The sequence below is a fragment of the Bubalus kerabau genome, chromosome 3 (genome assembly GCF_029407905.1).
Source record: "Bubalus kerabau isolate K-KA32 ecotype Philippines breed swamp buffalo chromosome 3, PCC_UOA_SB_1v2, whole genome shotgun sequence".
In the NCBI taxonomy this organism is placed as follows: domain Eukaryota; kingdom Metazoa; phylum Chordata; class Mammalia; order Artiodactyla; family Bovidae; genus Bubalus; species Bubalus kerabau.
In genome coordinates this window covers 54,205,386-54,221,737 of record NC_073626.1, presented here as the reverse complement: position 1 = coordinate 54,221,737, position 16,352 = coordinate 54,205,386, and the positions used below count along the sequence as shown (strand labels likewise).

General features: G+C 38.9%; 1 protein-coding gene across 1 annotated transcript in view; it reads left to right on the top strand.

The window, feature by feature from the left end:
• The window catches only part of OCA2 (OCA2 melanosomal transmembrane protein), a 326,371-nt gene that overhangs the window by 163,949 nt on the left and 146,070 nt on the right, over window positions 1–16,352 (top strand). The window contains exons 16-18 of the mRNA XM_055571821.1: window positions 10,623–10,770; window positions 13,320–13,377; window positions 15,800–15,908. Coding sequence (XP_055427796.1) covers window positions 10,623–10,770; window positions 13,320–13,377; window positions 15,800–15,908 — 315 coding nt within the window. The remainder of the gene's footprint in view (window positions 1–10,622; window positions 10,771–13,319; window positions 13,378–15,799; window positions 15,909–16,352) is intronic.

Below are 16,352 nucleotides of genomic sequence, written 5' to 3'. Positions count from 1 at the left end.
GAATGAGCCCGAATGTGTCTAATGAAAAATATTTTATTTCTTTTCCAAATTTGTTGCTGTAATTTAGTTAACAAATGAAATATGGTAGTTTTATTTTCAGGCAAAACCGCAGTTTCAATGTGTGGAAACAACCTGAAAATATACTGAGAATCAGAATAAAGGTTAAATTCCTCATCTGCAAACATAGCAAAAACCTCTATGACTGCTGTTATTTCAGCTCTTTGAGCTGAAGTTTCCTGTGTTTCTAAAACCTTTTGGTGATTTTTAGTAACTATGGAGGCTTTACCGTTTGCTGACCCATCAGTAAAAACTATTTGAGTATTTGGAACAGGAGATTGTTTACATCTCACAGGAAAAATAACTGGATGTCTGGATATAAAATTTAGCAAAACATGTGAAGGTAAATGATGTAAAAATTTTGACCAACATAGTTTCCTATAGCAATCTGCCAATTTTCATCAAACATTAGCAGAGCATCAAGTTGTTCTTTATTATATGGAATTACAATTTCTGATGGCTCTTTACCAAATAATTCAATGTTCTGCTTTTTTCCTTTAATATGAAAGTAACTATCAATCCTGGATAAGAAGCTGCTTTTTTATGTTTTTAGTTTGAGCGGGAAGATGGACCCACTCTAGGGGGCCCATTTTGCCATAAAACCAATTTTTTGTCTGGCTACCCCAATTACACCTATGGGAGTTTTATGGCAAAGGAATTGTCAAGCAGTTGTCAATTTAATTTTTTAAATTTTTTAAAATTTACATTTTAACAACATAAATTTAGAGATATGTTAATTTAGGTCTAATGTTTAGTTTAGGTCTCTGTATAAATTTAAATAATAAATGTATAACCTCCTTATCTCATTTTGGTATACAGATATACCTAAATGCAAAATGTATTTATATATGTATTTATATATGGCAACAAGTATAAACTTATTGACATATAATATATATAAATCGATATACTTGAATTAATCTTTATAATTAATATATTAATTAATATATATTACAGCAATACAACACATACACAGCTAATACCAACCAACACAAACCAATGTACTGCAATAATACATGTCACACATATATAATTATACAGTATATAGAACATATATCATCACAGCACATCAATCCATACCAATTAATATCAGCCACACACATTGTATTACTGCAATATATATCCAATTATATGGTATATATATAATATGCATATATAGTATACATATTAATTTATATACAAATTAATTAAGTATAGATCTATAAATAGAATTAGGTATACCTTTATTATGTTTTATTTATACCCATACCTAATTAGGCAAACTGTAATTAGGCAAATATATTTATATTATGTATTTATAACAATATATAAAGTATTGTTAATTGTACCGCCTGTTGATAACTCAAAAATTGAGAAACCCCTTCTCTGAGTATCTCCTATTTGAGACAGCACGTCCCTCCCCCATAGGGTAAAGGGGAGTGTAGGAACTACATAGGGTTGTAAAGTTCCACAGGTATCCTCAAACTGCCAATCTAACATTTTTGAACTTTTAACTACTGTGGGGGCTTGAGGGCAAATGAAACAAAATTTGACCCCTGAAATCTATCAGGGCAACTTGCCAATCATCACTATTTTGTAGAAGACTTATAGTTGATCCTTATTGAATGGAATTATTATATTCGCTACTTTTCTAAAAAGTTCCACACTTCTTTTTTCCTCCTTTTATAATTAATTGTGCCACTGAGCTGGGATAAGATAAAACTATTTTTCTTGGGGTCACTGGTAGATGGAACCAATGGGCCTTTTTGTCACAAGCACCCTGTAGGTGTATGTTTTATGGCAAGAATAATTTAATCTCATCTTTTGGCAATATTAATCCTAATTAACTGATCATTTAAAGTCTCATCTACTTAAACAAGAGCCAACTCTGTCTCATTAGTCAACTTTTTCTTAGAACTGGAATTAGGATCGCTTTTTAAGCAATCAAACAAAGGCTTTAAATCTACAGTAGTTTTTTCTCAAGCGCACATGGAACCTTCTCCAGGATACATCACATCCTGGGCCATAAATCTAGCCTTGGTAAATTCAAAAAAATAGAAATCATCCCAAGCATCTTTTCTGACCACAATGCAGTAAGATTAGATCTCAATTACAGGAGAAAAACTTTTAAAAATTCCAACATATGGAGGCTGAACAACACACTGCTGAATAACCAACAAATAACAGAAGAAATCGAAAAAGAAATCAAAATTTGCATAGAAATGAATAAAAATGAAAACACAACAACCCAAAACCTATGGGACACTTTAAAAGCAGTCCTAAGGGGAAAGTTCATAGCAATACAGGCATACTTCAAGAAACAAGAAAAAAGTCAAATAAATAACCTAGCCCTACACCTAAAGCAACTATAAAAGGAAGAAATGAAGAACCCCAGGGTTAGTAGAAGGAAAGAAATCTTAAAAATTAGGGCAGAAATAAATGCAAAAGAAACAAAAGAGACCATAGCAAAAATCAACAAAGCCAAAAGCTGGTTCTTCGAAAGGATAAATAAAATTGACAAACCATTAGCCAGACTCATCAAGAAACAAAGGAAGAAAAATCAAATCAATAAAATTAGAAATGAAAATGGAGAGATCACAACAGACAACACAGAAATACAAAGGATCATAAGAGACTACTATCAACAATTATATGCCAATAAAATGGACAACATGGAAGAAATGGACAAATTCTTAGAAAAGTACAACTTTCCAAAACTGGACCAGGAAGAAATAGAAAATCTTAATAGACCCATCACAAGCACAGAAATTGAAACTGTAATCAAAAATCTTCCAGCAAACAAAAGCCCAGGTCCAGACGGCTTCACAGCTGAATTCTACCAAAAATTTAGAGAAGAGCTAACACCTATCCTGCTCAAACTCTTCCAGAAAATTGCAGAGGAAGGTAAACTTCCAAACTCATTCTATGAGGCCACCATCACCCTAATACCAAAACCTGACAAAGATGCCACAAAAAAAGAAAACTACAGGCCAATATCACTGATGAACATAGATGCAAAAATCCTTAACAAAACTCTAGCAATCAGAATCCAACAACACATTAAAAAGATCATGCACCATGACCAAGTGGGCTTTATCCCAGGGATGCAAGGATTCTTCAATATCCACAAATCAATCAATGTAATACACCACATTAACAAATTGAAAAATAAAAACCATATGATTATCTCAATAGATGCAGAGAAAGCCTTTGACAAAATTCAACATCCATTTATGATAAAAACTCTCCAGAAAGCAGGAATAGAAGGAACATACCTCAACATAATAAAAGCTATATATGACAAACCCACAGCAAACATTATCCTCAATGGTGAAAAACTGAAAGCATTTCCTCTAAAGTCAGGAACAAGACAAGGGTGCCCACCTTCACCATTACTATTCAACATAGTTTTGGAAGTTTTGGTCACAGCAATCAGAGCAGAAAAAGAAATAAAAGGAATCCAAATTGGAAAAGAAGAAGTAAAACTCTCACTATTTGCAGATGACATGATCCTCTACATAGAAAACCCTAAAGACTCCACCAGAAAATTACTAGAACTAATCAATGACTATAGTAAAGTTGCAGGATATAAAATCAACACACAGAAATCCCTTGCATTCCTATACACTAATAATGAGAAAACAGAAAGAGAAATTAAGGAAACAATTCCATTCACCATTGCAATGGAAAGAATAAAATACTTAGGAATATATCTACCTAAAGAAACTAAAGACCTATATATAGAAAACTATAAAACACTGGTGAAAGAAATCAAAGAGGACACTAATAGATGGAGAAATATACCATGTTCATGGATTGGAAGAATCAATATAGTGAAAATGAGTATACTACCCAAAGCAATTTATAGATTCAACACAATCCCTATCAAGCTACCAACGGTATTCTTCACAGAGCTAGAACAAATAATTTCACAATTTGTATGGAAATACAAAAAACCTTGAATAGCCAAAGCGATCTTGAGAAAGAAGAATGGAACTGGAGGAATCAACCTACCTGACTTCAGGCTCTATTACAAAGCCACAGTTATCAAGACAGTATGGTACTGGCACAAAGACAGAAATATTGATCAATGGAACAAAATAGAAAGCCCAGAGATAAATCCACGCACAAATGGACACCTTATCTTTGACAAAGGAGGCAAGAATATACAATGGATTAAAGATAATCTCTTTAACAAGTTGTGCTGGGAAAACTGGTCAACCACTTGTAAAAGAATGAAACTAGAATACTTTCTAACACCATACACAAAAATAAACTCAAAATGGATTAAAGATCTCAACGTAAGACCAGAAACTGTAAAACTCCTAGAGGAGAACATAGGCAAAACACTCTCCAACATAAATCACAGCAGGATCTCTATGACCCACCTCCCAGAATATTGGAAATAAAAGCAAAAATAAACAAATGGGACCTAATTAAACTTAAAAGCTTCTGCACATCAAAGGAAACTATTAGCAACGTGAAAAGACAGCCTTCAGAATGGGAGAAAATAATAGCAAATGAAGCAACTGACAAACAACTAATCTCAAAAATATACAAGCAACTCCTACAGCTCAACTCCAGAAAAATAAATGACCCAATCAAAAAATGGGCCAAAGAACTAAATAGACATTTCTCCAAAGAAGACATACAGATGGCTAACAAACACATGAAAAGATGCTCAACATCACTCATTATCAGAGAAAAACAAATCAAAACCACCATGAGGTACCATTTCACGCCAGTCAGAAAGGCTGCGATCCAAAAGTCTACAAGCAACAAATGCTGGAGAGGGTGTGGAGAAAAGGGAACCCTCTTACACTGTTGGTGGGAATGCAAACTAGTACAGCCACTATGGAGAACAGTGTGGAGATTCCTTAAAAAACTGAAAATAGAACTGCCTTATGACCCAGCAATCCCATTGCTGGGCATACACACTGAGGAAACCAGAAGGGAAAGAGACACGTGTACCCCAATGTTCATCGCAGCACTGTTTATAATAGCCAGGACATGGAAGCAACCTAGATGCCCAACAGCAGACGAATGGATAAGAAAGCAGTGGTACATATACACAATGGAGTATTACTCAGCCATTAAAAAGAATACATTTGAATCAGTTCTAATGAGGTGGATGAAACTGGAACCTATTATACAGTGAAGTAAGCCAGAAAGAAAAACACCAATACAGTATACTAACACATATATAGGGAATTTAGAAAGATGGTAACGATAACCCTGTATGTGAGACAGCAAAAGAGACACTGATGTATAGATCAGTCTTATGGACTCTGTGGGAGAGGGAGAGGGTGGGGAGATTTGGGAGAATGGCATTGAAACATGTGTAATATCATGTATGAAACGAGTCGCCAGTCCAGGATCGATGCAGGATACAGGATGCTTGGGGCTGGTGCACTGGGACGACCCAGAGGGAGGGTATGGAGAGGGAGGAGGGAGGAGGGTTCAGGATGGGGAACACAGGTATACCTGTGGCGGATTCATTTCGATATTTGGCAAAACTAATACAATATTGTAAAGTTTAAAAATAAAATAAAATAATAAAAAAAGAAAATACATGTAAAAAAAAAATAAAGTTCTTATCTCAAAGTGTCAAAAAAAAAAAAAGAAAAAGAAAGGTGATGTATGGCAAAGCCAATACAATATTGTAAAGTAATTAACCTCCAATTAAAATAAATAAATTTATATTTAAAAAAATTAAAAAAAATCTGCAGTAGTCAGTTTTAAATGTGGGCGTATCCAATTAATGTTCCCTAATAATTTTTGGAAATCATTTAAAATTAGTAAACAATCTCTCTGCAGCTTCAAAGGGGCATTATCAGTTTTCAAAACTTTTGGCAGACCTAAATATGAGAAGCAAGTAAACAGGTGTTGCACATCTTTATAAGCTTCTCCAGTTCTCGTTTTGTAACCTAAATCTGGTCTATAGCTTTTTAGATGACAAGCAACCGTCTAATCTTTGCTTGAATACTTCCAGCAACGGGGAACTCACTACTCTTCAAGGTTTTAAACTCTCCCTCACCTTTTTCTCTACAGCATTCCCACCCCACATACCACTTTCTCTAATCCCACCAACTCATTTTCAGTAGTATGTGTTGGCCAGGAGCTGGGTCAGTCTTTTCCAGAAATATTAAGAGACGTCTGTTCCTGTGTCTAATAGCCCTGACATTTTACTTTCTTGAATTAAAAGATCTTTTAAAGGCCTTGGAGCTGTAATTTCCTGCACCCAAAAGGCTAGCTCATGAGATCTAAATGCTCTGTGGCTCTTAGCTTGAGAAGTCAAGTTTTTTCCTGTCTGATAAGGTAAAAGCAAAAGCTGTGTTACTCTTAGACCTTTATTAATTTGCACAGTTTTGGTAGGCTACTCCATTTCTTCTGAGGGATTCCTGCCCGCAGTAGTAGATATAATGGTCATCTGAGTTCAATTCACCCATTCCTGTCCATTTTAGTTGGCTGATTCCTAGAATGTCGACATTCACTCTTGCCATCTCTTGTTTGACCACTTCCAATTTGCCTTGATTCATGGACCTGACATTCCAGGTTCCTATGCAATATTGCTCTTTACAGCATCGGACCTTGCTTCTATCACCAGTCAGATACACAGATGGGTATTGTTTTTGCTTTGGTTCCATCCCTTCATTCTTTCTGGAGTTATTTCTCCACTGATCTCCAGTAGCATATTGGGCACCTACTGACCTGGGGAGTTTCTCTTTTGATATCCTATCATTTTGCCTTTTCATACTGTTCATGGGGTTCTCAAGGCAAGAATACTGAAGTGGTTTGCCATTCCCTTCTCCAGTAGACCACATTCTGTCAGATCTAAACCAACAATAACAGTGTAATTTCACAATGGTCAGATAATATATTTTGTAAATTTTGATTATTTTTGAATTTATTGAAACATGTTTTTATGGTAAAATGTGGCCTATTCTCATAAATAATCTACTATTCTACTTGTACTAGAAAAGAATATGTTTTCTGGCATTGTTGTTTGGAGTTATGTCAATATGACCAATTAGGTCAATTTGGCTGATACTGTTATTTTGATCATCCATATTCTTGCTGATTTTCTGTCCACTTGTTCTATCAGTTATTGAGAGGTATATATAGAAATCTTTGATTATGACTCTGAATTTGTCTTTTTATCTTTGTAATTCTAAGATTTTTGCTTACATATTTCAGAATTTTATTCAGTTCAGTTCAGTTACTCAGTCATATTTGACTTTTTGTGACTCCATGAACCGCAGCACACCAGGCATCCTTGTTCATCATCAACTCCCAGAGTTTACCCAAACTCAAGTCCATTGAGTTGGTGATGCCATCCAACCATCTCATTCTCTGTCGTCCCCTTCTCCTCCCACCCTCAATCTTCCCCAACATCAGGGTCTTTTCAAATGAGTCAGCTCTTTGCATCAGGTGGCCAAAGTATTGGAGTTTCAGTTTCAACATCAGTCCTTCCAATGAACACCCAGGACTGATCTCCTTTAGGATGGACTGGTTGGATCTCCTTGCAATCCAAGGGACTCTCCAAGAGTCTTCTCCAACACCACAGTTTGAAAGCATCAATTCTTTGGTGCTCAGCCTTCTTTATAGTCCAACTCTCACATCCATACATGACCACTGGAAAAACCATAGCCTTGACTAGACGAACCTTTGTTGACAAAGTAATGTCTCTGATTTTGAATATGCTATCTAGGTTGGTCATAACTTTCCTTCCAAGGAGTGAGCATCTTTTAATTTCATGGCTGCAATCACCATCTGCAGTGATTTTGGAGCCCAGAAATATAAAGTCAGCCACTGTTTCCACTGTTTCCACTGTTTCCCCATCTATTTCCCATGAAGTGATGGGACCAGATGCCATGTTTTCTGAATGTTGAGCTTTAAGCCAACTTTTTCACTCTCCTCTTTCACTTTCATCAAGAGGCTTTTTAGTTCTTCTTCACTTTCTGCCATAAGGGTGGTGTCATCTGCATATCTGAGGTTATTGATATTTCTCCTGGCAATCTTGATTCCAGCTTGTGTTTCTTCCAGTCCAGCATTTCTCATGATGTACTCTGCATATAAGTTAAATAATCAGGGTGACAGTATACAGCCTTGACGTACTTCTTTTCCTATTTGGAACCAGTCTGTTGTTCCATGTCCAGCTCTAACTGTTGTTTCTTGACCTGCATACAGCTTGTCTAACTCAATGAAACTAAGCCATACCATGTAGGGCCACCCAAGATGGAGGGGTCATGGTGGAGAGGTCTGACAGAATGTGGCCCACTGGAGAAGGGGATGGCAAACCACTTCAGTATTCTTGCCTTGAGAACCCCATGAACAGTATGAAAAGGCAGAAAGATAGGACACTGAATGATGAACTCCCCAAGTCGATAGGTCCCCAATATGCTACTTGAGATCAGTGGAGAATTTTATTACTAGGGTACATAAACATTTAGGGTTACTGTGTCTTCTTGAAGAATTAACACCTTTATTATTATGAAGTGACCTTCCCTATCCATAGTAATATTCTTGCTCTGAAATCTAATTTGATCTTAATGTAGCAATTCCAGCTTTTTCTTGACTGCTGTTATTCTGATGTATTTCTTAAAGTCATCCTTTCACTTTTAACATTTTTGTGTATATTTAAAGTGCATTTCTTACAAATAACTTACAGTTGGGTCATGATTTTTTATCTAGTATGATAATCTGTCTTTTAATTGATATGTTTAGGTCATTGATATTTAATTTGATTAGTGACATGGCTGGATTTAATGGTATAATCATGTTGCATTTTTCTAATTGTGATTGTATTTATAATTATATAACTAACTTCAAGTGATACTATACTACTTAACATGAAGTATAAGAATATTACAATAGTTTAAATTCATTTATCAACTTCTGACCTCAGTGTCTTCCCCTGAGACTCCTGAATTAGAGCCACCTCCTGTGAGAGAGCAAATCCCACATTGTAATATCTTTGCCTGAGGTTGGTTGAGAAGCTCCTATGGGCTGGTGGTAATCAGAGAGGCAGAGATAAGGCATCTGATACTGTGTCCTGGTCAGGGCCAGTCAGCCAAAAGCAACAGCTAAAACTTATACAGTGGGAACAAAGCTGACAATGGCACTCACCATTTGAGGATCTGGAGTCTTCCCTAAAGATCTTTCGGGTCATGAGGAACCACTGGATATTTGAAAGAAGAAATCTATGTATCTATCTGTCATTTATCTTCTTAGATTGATCAGCCTAGATAGTATTATCCTCTTAGAAGACAGGTAAATAGGAATATAGAGTCCTTGTTTCTATATATCAATCTAACTGAATTTATCTATCAATAGATTAATATATAGATAGTTTCTGTAGATGACAGATTGATAGAACAAGCAGTGTTTTAAGATTAATCAGCGGTGGGTTGGTGAGAAGTGGCTTCAGTCAAAGTTTACTGAGAGCAATCAGAATTGGCAAATGTGGGGAGATGAAACCTGGATAACCTGGTAACTGAGGCAGGAACAAGTGGATCCTGCAAGATCCATATCATTATATTCAGAACTGCTCCCATGGCTCAGTCCTGTTCATTTGTAATGTATCTTATTTCTCTATCTTGTTGGAGGCCTGTCCCTATAATGTCAAATTCATTCTCTCCTTTAGCATCTAGCATCCTATCTGGCACTTACTGCATATTCAATGCAGAAATGTAGAGGAGAATGTCATTGATAGGACCAAAATGACATTTCAGGTTCATGTACCTGGAAGATTAATAATGTCATATAAAAACTAAGAAAGAGGGAAGAGAGTTTCATGGGGGCAGATGGAAGGTATATCTGTGAATCTTAGAGCACAAGGGTCAGAGGACAACATCAGGTAGCTGATTGGGATCATAGTCTTGGAGCTCAGCAGAGACAGGATGGGGAAATGGTGGTGGAGATGCAGAGTAAGCCTGGGAACTAAGGAGTGAATACTTGGCCAAACTGAGCTCTGGGTGCAGGCAGTGAGCTCCCTTTTCCTTGGCAAAATGTCTCTTAACCAAATTTTTGCATGATCAATGACATATTTATTTCATTTCCCAACTAGGAGAACAAAAGTGGACTAGCTGAGCATTAACCCATTGGGTGATCTGGGGAGAGTAACCCATCCTGTTCAATTTGATGGGTTAGAAGGCATCTAGACTCTGGGTGTGTGTGAGGGGTTGAAGCCACCACTGGAAAAGACAACTGCAGAAAGGAGTCCTGGGGATCTGGAAGGCCAGATTCACAGTTTCTACTTCTGCAAACACAGAGATGGAGAGGGTCCCATAGGCTGGCCTGGGAAAAAAGTTGTTGGGTACTAGCTTTGATATGCCTATTCAAGAATTTATTCTTATTACAAAGAGTTGAAATTATATTATTTCACATCCACTGTAATTTCAAAGTCAGCTTTGTCTTCTGTTTTCATCATAATAACATGAAAGCTAAGAAGCCACTCTTTTGGTTTGGTCCCTGAATATCTGCATCATGAATGCATGTTTCTTGTTCTTGGAGGATGCTGAGGGGAGTAGGTGTTGACATCTGAAGTTGCAGGCTACTGAAGCCTCAACTTTCCTTTCCTGCAGAACTGAAGCATGAGATCCATGTCTGGCGTCTTACTGCACAGCACATCAGCCCAGCCAGCAGGGAGGAGACAGCAGTTCGAGGTATGCTCCTGGAGAAGGTGCTGACACTGGAGCACCTGCTGGCCCAGAGGCTACACAGCTTCCACAGGTACCAAGCCAGACTGTGCTCAGACCACTCTTGGTTTACAACTGTGGTCCTCATCTTTACCAGTTATGCTCAATGGTTGAATTGTCAATAACCTTTATATGACCGCCCTAAGAGTGTTCAAATGTCAACTGCAAAATGTGAGCTAAAATGATTGTGTAGAGTAGTCCATGGTTCTGCAAAAGAGTAACACTAACTGCAGGCTACTAGGTAGGTTTTGGGCACCATACATTGTGTTAAGCCTGTTATGGTGCATCATTTTATTTAACCCTCACTTAGCTCTCTGGAATGTGTGCTGATATTAGTCCCAGTTTAAGGATGAGAAAACTGAGGGTCAGAAAATTTGAGCAACTTGCCCAGGGTTATACATCTAGAAAAGAGTGATGCCTGGGATTGAGTTCACATGCCTGTCATATTTCACACCTAACACGTTGCTTAACGAGAATAAAAAAAAAATTTAACAAATTAATCTAATGAAATGTTCTCCCAGTAGCTTATTTTCAGGGAGCTCAAAGAATACCTAAATCTTAATTCATTTCTTGGAGTTTGTTTGTTTATTTGGCCTTGCCAAGTGGCACGTGGAATCTTAGTTCCCCAGCCAGGGATCGAACTTTTGCCCCTGAATTGGAAGCATGGAGTCCTAACTACTGGCCATGAGTGAAATCGCTTGAATTTATTTTTAATCAAAGCTGAGATCTAATGGGTAACAATGAGGTGCTGAATCTTTCCTCCTCACTTGGATGAGATGCTGAGTTCCAACCTGTCTTTACTCCGGAAGTACTGCCAGTAAGTGCAAAAGCCTGCTCCCCCCTCAGGAATGTAGAAGCAGTCCTGCAGCAGGATCAGGTACTAGGTGGAGATGAGGTCTGACACAGCAAGGGGAACTGAGTCCTTGTGAAGGTAGTGAGAATGATTTTACAAGTGGCAATTTGGTGAGACCAGCCCTGTTTTCCCAGAGAGTAGGCAGGAGTCTGAGGACAGGAGCTGGGCACAGTGCCAGGACCAACCTCTGAGGGCCATCTAGAGTGGTTGCAGCTGAGTCTGGGTATTGGGATGAGAATTCCACAGGTGAGTATGTGGAGATTCACTCTGTCCAGAGATAAAGCCCAGGGAGAAGCTCTATCCTTAGCTCTATCTCAGCCCAGAACCTACCTGTACCTTGTGGCACTGGAGAAGCAGGACCTGATGTCTCCAGGTTACAGGAAGGTGCTGAGTTGCCGACTGGGGACAGAGTGACCAACTTCAGCAACAGGCATAGATCTTAAAAGGAAAAACTTTGTAAATTAAAGATGCAGCAGTAAGTTTCTCTGAATGTATTAAATCTCCTGACCTTCAATTTCTTCATGCTCCTTCTGACATGGGCATTAAGACATAGTCAGTGTATCTCAGGGTTAAAATGGAAAGAGACATGTGGACTCAGAGATTCATCAAGTTTCCATCAGCTCATCCTATTTTGATCACAGAAAGGGAAACTGAGGCACAGAGACTGCAGTGGCCTTTCTAAGGCCTCACAGTCACTGAGAAGCAAATAGTAATGAGGGTGATCTAAGTCATGTACTTGCTCTACAGGTCTTATTTCTACATTTTATTTTTAAAAATTTCCTTAGAACCATTCACTTGGGTCAGCTGTGATTTCCTCTAGGGTCTATACTTGCTGCACGGTCAACCTCCATTAATACTATGACACGTGAGAGCTCATGAAGACTAAGTTCTCCCCCGCAAATCTTTTTCCTAATTGATGAGGGAGGAAATAAAGCAGAAAGATGAGTTGATAGGAAAGGTTAAAAAAGAAAGGCAAGTGGGAACAAATAGAAGTGACTGAAATAGAAATGGAGATAAGGTGGGTACCATGACTAGAGGGGAGGGAACCAGACATAAGTGCTTCAAGGTAGATTTCCAATTGATAGAAATCACTGCTAAAGCAAGTGGCACTTCTTTTACTGTTTTATCCTTTAATTAAATTATAACACAGCCTCATTTTGAAAAAAGTTCAGAAAATTCAGAAGTAAAAAGAGATGACTTACTGTCTCATTCCCTGTCACTTCAGTTGTGTCCAACTCTGTGTGACCCTATGGACTGTACCTGCCACGCTCCTCTGTCCATGGGGATTCTCCAAGCAAGAACACTGAAGTGTGTTGCCATGTACTTCTCCAGGGGATTGTCCTGACCCAGGGATCAAACCCAGATCTCCTGCATTACAGGTGGATTCTTTTCCATCTGAGCCATTACAGAAACCTGCCTATTTACATTTAGGCCAGTATTCTGATGTGTCCTGTGCTGTACTCATACATACCTCATTGAACAGTCTGGTCATTGCATGTGTTATTTTCCTTGGGAATCTTTTGAGTGAGCATCTTTCCTAGTCCATGAACCCAACCCTACTGGGTGCCTTATATGACAAGAGCTGCCCCATTCTATGGCTGCACCTGGTGTCATGCAGTGGACAGCATCCAGGCCAGGGGATCATGCTGTGTGCTACTGCTGACTGCCATCCTGCTGGCCTCACTGCTCAATGACAGCAGGAAAATGATGTCTGTGCTTTTCTCTTTTAGACAGATCTCACAGGAAGATAAAAATTGGGAGACCAATATCCAGGAGCTACAAAGAAAGGTATTATGGTTTCTTTTCTTAGGGATTTCTTGAAGAACAGAGTAAATTCCTTTTCTTTGCTTCATGTGAAGTTGCAACTGAAAGTCACCTCTCTTTTATTCCTGTAATTGTAATAAGACAGCTATTTCTTTGAGTTAATGGGAAAGATAATTTTCCAGACATGGTAAGCTTATTTTGTCCAGGAATTGAAAAGTTAAACTTTTTGTATTTCCTTTAAGATAGGGCAACACTTTCTGTGGTTAATGTGGATATAGGGAAGGTTGGCTGGCTCTTGGCTCCACCTGACCTTGAAAGGCAAGTCTGTGGTTCCCATTGTGCAGGTTAAGAGGTGGAAGCCAAGACAAGAGAGGCTTGGTGCTTGAGACGGAACACCTCTGGGGGTGGAAATGGAGTGTATGTCTTCTGTCGTACAGCTCTGACTTGGGGAAGCAAATGTTATTTTGAGTTCTTTTGCCATTTTCCTGCCTTGGTGGAATTTCTCAACCCACCTGAGGACACATAATGCCCCTCTTCCACTAAGAGAGCTCTGCCCAAGATCTGCTGGAAGTAATTTGTAATATCTTCATGAAACTTCAAATCCAGGTGGTTTGTTTCCTAGGGAGAGGTAAAATATCCACTCCCTAGTTATGATAGGAACATTTGGTCCTTTGCTAAACAAAATTTAAATGTTGGGACCTGGAGCTAACATGCTCCTTGAGTCTCTCCTCCCATCATCTGTCCTACTCAGATGGTCAGGGTTCGGGAAGGCAGGTGTGGCTATGACACTTTTCTGGCCTCAGGTTTAAACAGACCCTGTGTGGTTCTGGCCACAAGTTAAGGATGAGGCTACCTCTGTGCGTACCTGGTGAACAAGGACTGGAGAGCTAGCCTCATTATTTCTCAAACTTTTCATTGTGATGACCCCAGATAATCAAATGGTAAAATTTGATTGATATCCCAAAGTAGCAAAGCAAAAACTTTTGATTATCTTATACCAGCTGAATGACACTGACTTCCCTGATCCCTTATTTCCTGTATTGGAGTAGGCATGGTAATACCCAGTTTCTATGGTTAGCTTGGCCCAGTGAGATGCCAGGCTCCTTTCCTCCTGATTCTGCATCACAGACTCATTTAACAATATTGGCTTCCTTGGAGGGTGAATGGAAAGATGAGTGGGGGCCAGCCAAACTACACGTCTTGGCAGTAGGTGGGGAAGGAAGATAGTGGCTCCCAAGGCAACCCCTAAGCCTGTGACCAGGGGGCCAGGATCTGCTGCCAAAGCCACTGTGACACAGAGGATATGCTTATGATTTTTTATGGCAGCAGCTTTAACTGTGTGACCACAGGAAATCAAGAGAGGAAATCTATCTCTGTCTCTATCTATACCCATACTTACACTCAAGTCTGTGTCTGTCCTTGTCCATGTCTATACCCTTGTCTATACTCATTTCTGTGTCTATGTCTATCTCTATATCTTTATCTATGCCCATATCTTATGCATAGCTCTGTCTGTATCTACCTATACCAAGATCTGTATTGATAACCTTATTTATATTTACATCTAGACTTGGATATCCTAGGCATAGACCAACAAACAGAGGTGCTGCTGGGACCACACTGAAGAAAATACACAGTGCAGTTGTTGGTTCACACAGTGAAGTGTGATTCACATTGGGACCTGGTTAGATGTGCCTTGTGTACAAGCATCTGTGTCTGCTTGTTGGGACCTTACTCCCTGCCCCAGTTCCACACAGCCATGACCCTCAGAGCACAGAGCCCTTTGGGAACCTTGCCCTGTCTTGCCCTGTGGCTCAGGCTCACTGGAAGGAGGTCTTCAATTCCAAACCTAATGAAGGTGCTACAGTGCACTTCCCCTTACCCACTGAATGCTGGGAGCAGGATCCATATGTGTCATTTGGTGACTAGGGGACTGCTAAGTGCATTCATCAGTAGTCCAGTTATTGCAAGAATATTTTAACCTCAGTGCCAGGTGAAAGGGGCTTTGCATAATAAACAGAAAGGTGAACTAAAAGACTACGAACACATAAAACTTGTGGAAATGCATGTGTCTTGAAGGGCCAAGTCTTTGGAGGTTATGTGTTGGCTCCCCAGTGGCTTTATCTCATCTAATGCTGGCAGTGGGGCTGGGAACAGCTTAGCATCTCTGTGTCATGTTGAAAAATCTATTTAGTCATGTGTCATATAAAAGGGTTTTACTGTATTTCAAATTTATTGTGTTAATTGTTCATAGATTTTGACTTCAAGATTCTGTAATGTGGCAGTCTTGAATCTGTACCCGTGAATTTATAATCTTTCAAGTTCAAGATGTTTTATATTTCATCATAAGGAGAAATTTGTAGTGATTTGACTCATGTAGGATTGTGGACACATTGCAGAAATTAGGCTGCACTGAGTACATGAGTTGTGTTTTCCTCTCTTACAGCACGGGATATCAGATAAGATTCTGCTCGCCAAGTGCCTGACAGTGTTGGTATTTGTTATCTTCATGTTTTTTCTCAATTCATTTGTCCCTGGTGTTCATCTTGATCTTGGTGAGTCTAATTTTTTGCTTAGCTTTTGTTGATGGGCTTTTCAAGTGATATCACAATCTGGAAGGTTTCAAAGCTTGTTTCCAGACATTGGTGAGGGCTTAGAGGAGCAGTTTTCTGGAGGAGAGGAAGAGGAGGAGGAAAGTAGAGAGAGACATCTTAGTGCCATGGGTCCTCAGCTCCTCTAGGTTGAACATTAGAAGGGATAGAGAGCAAGGTGGATAGCATCATCTCTATCATACTTAATAATTGGATCTGATCTTCAAATTGTTATCTCAGAAGCACCTCCAGAAAAGATAAGAGGTTATTTCAGCAAGGCCATAATCCTGTAGATTGTACAACCCGGTCTGATGATTAGATTAGAGACTGTTAGTGAAAGGGCCAGGGAATTATAAGAAGTCTACACTGGTCCCTCTCCTTACACGAAGGTGCATCCATTTTCCTTGT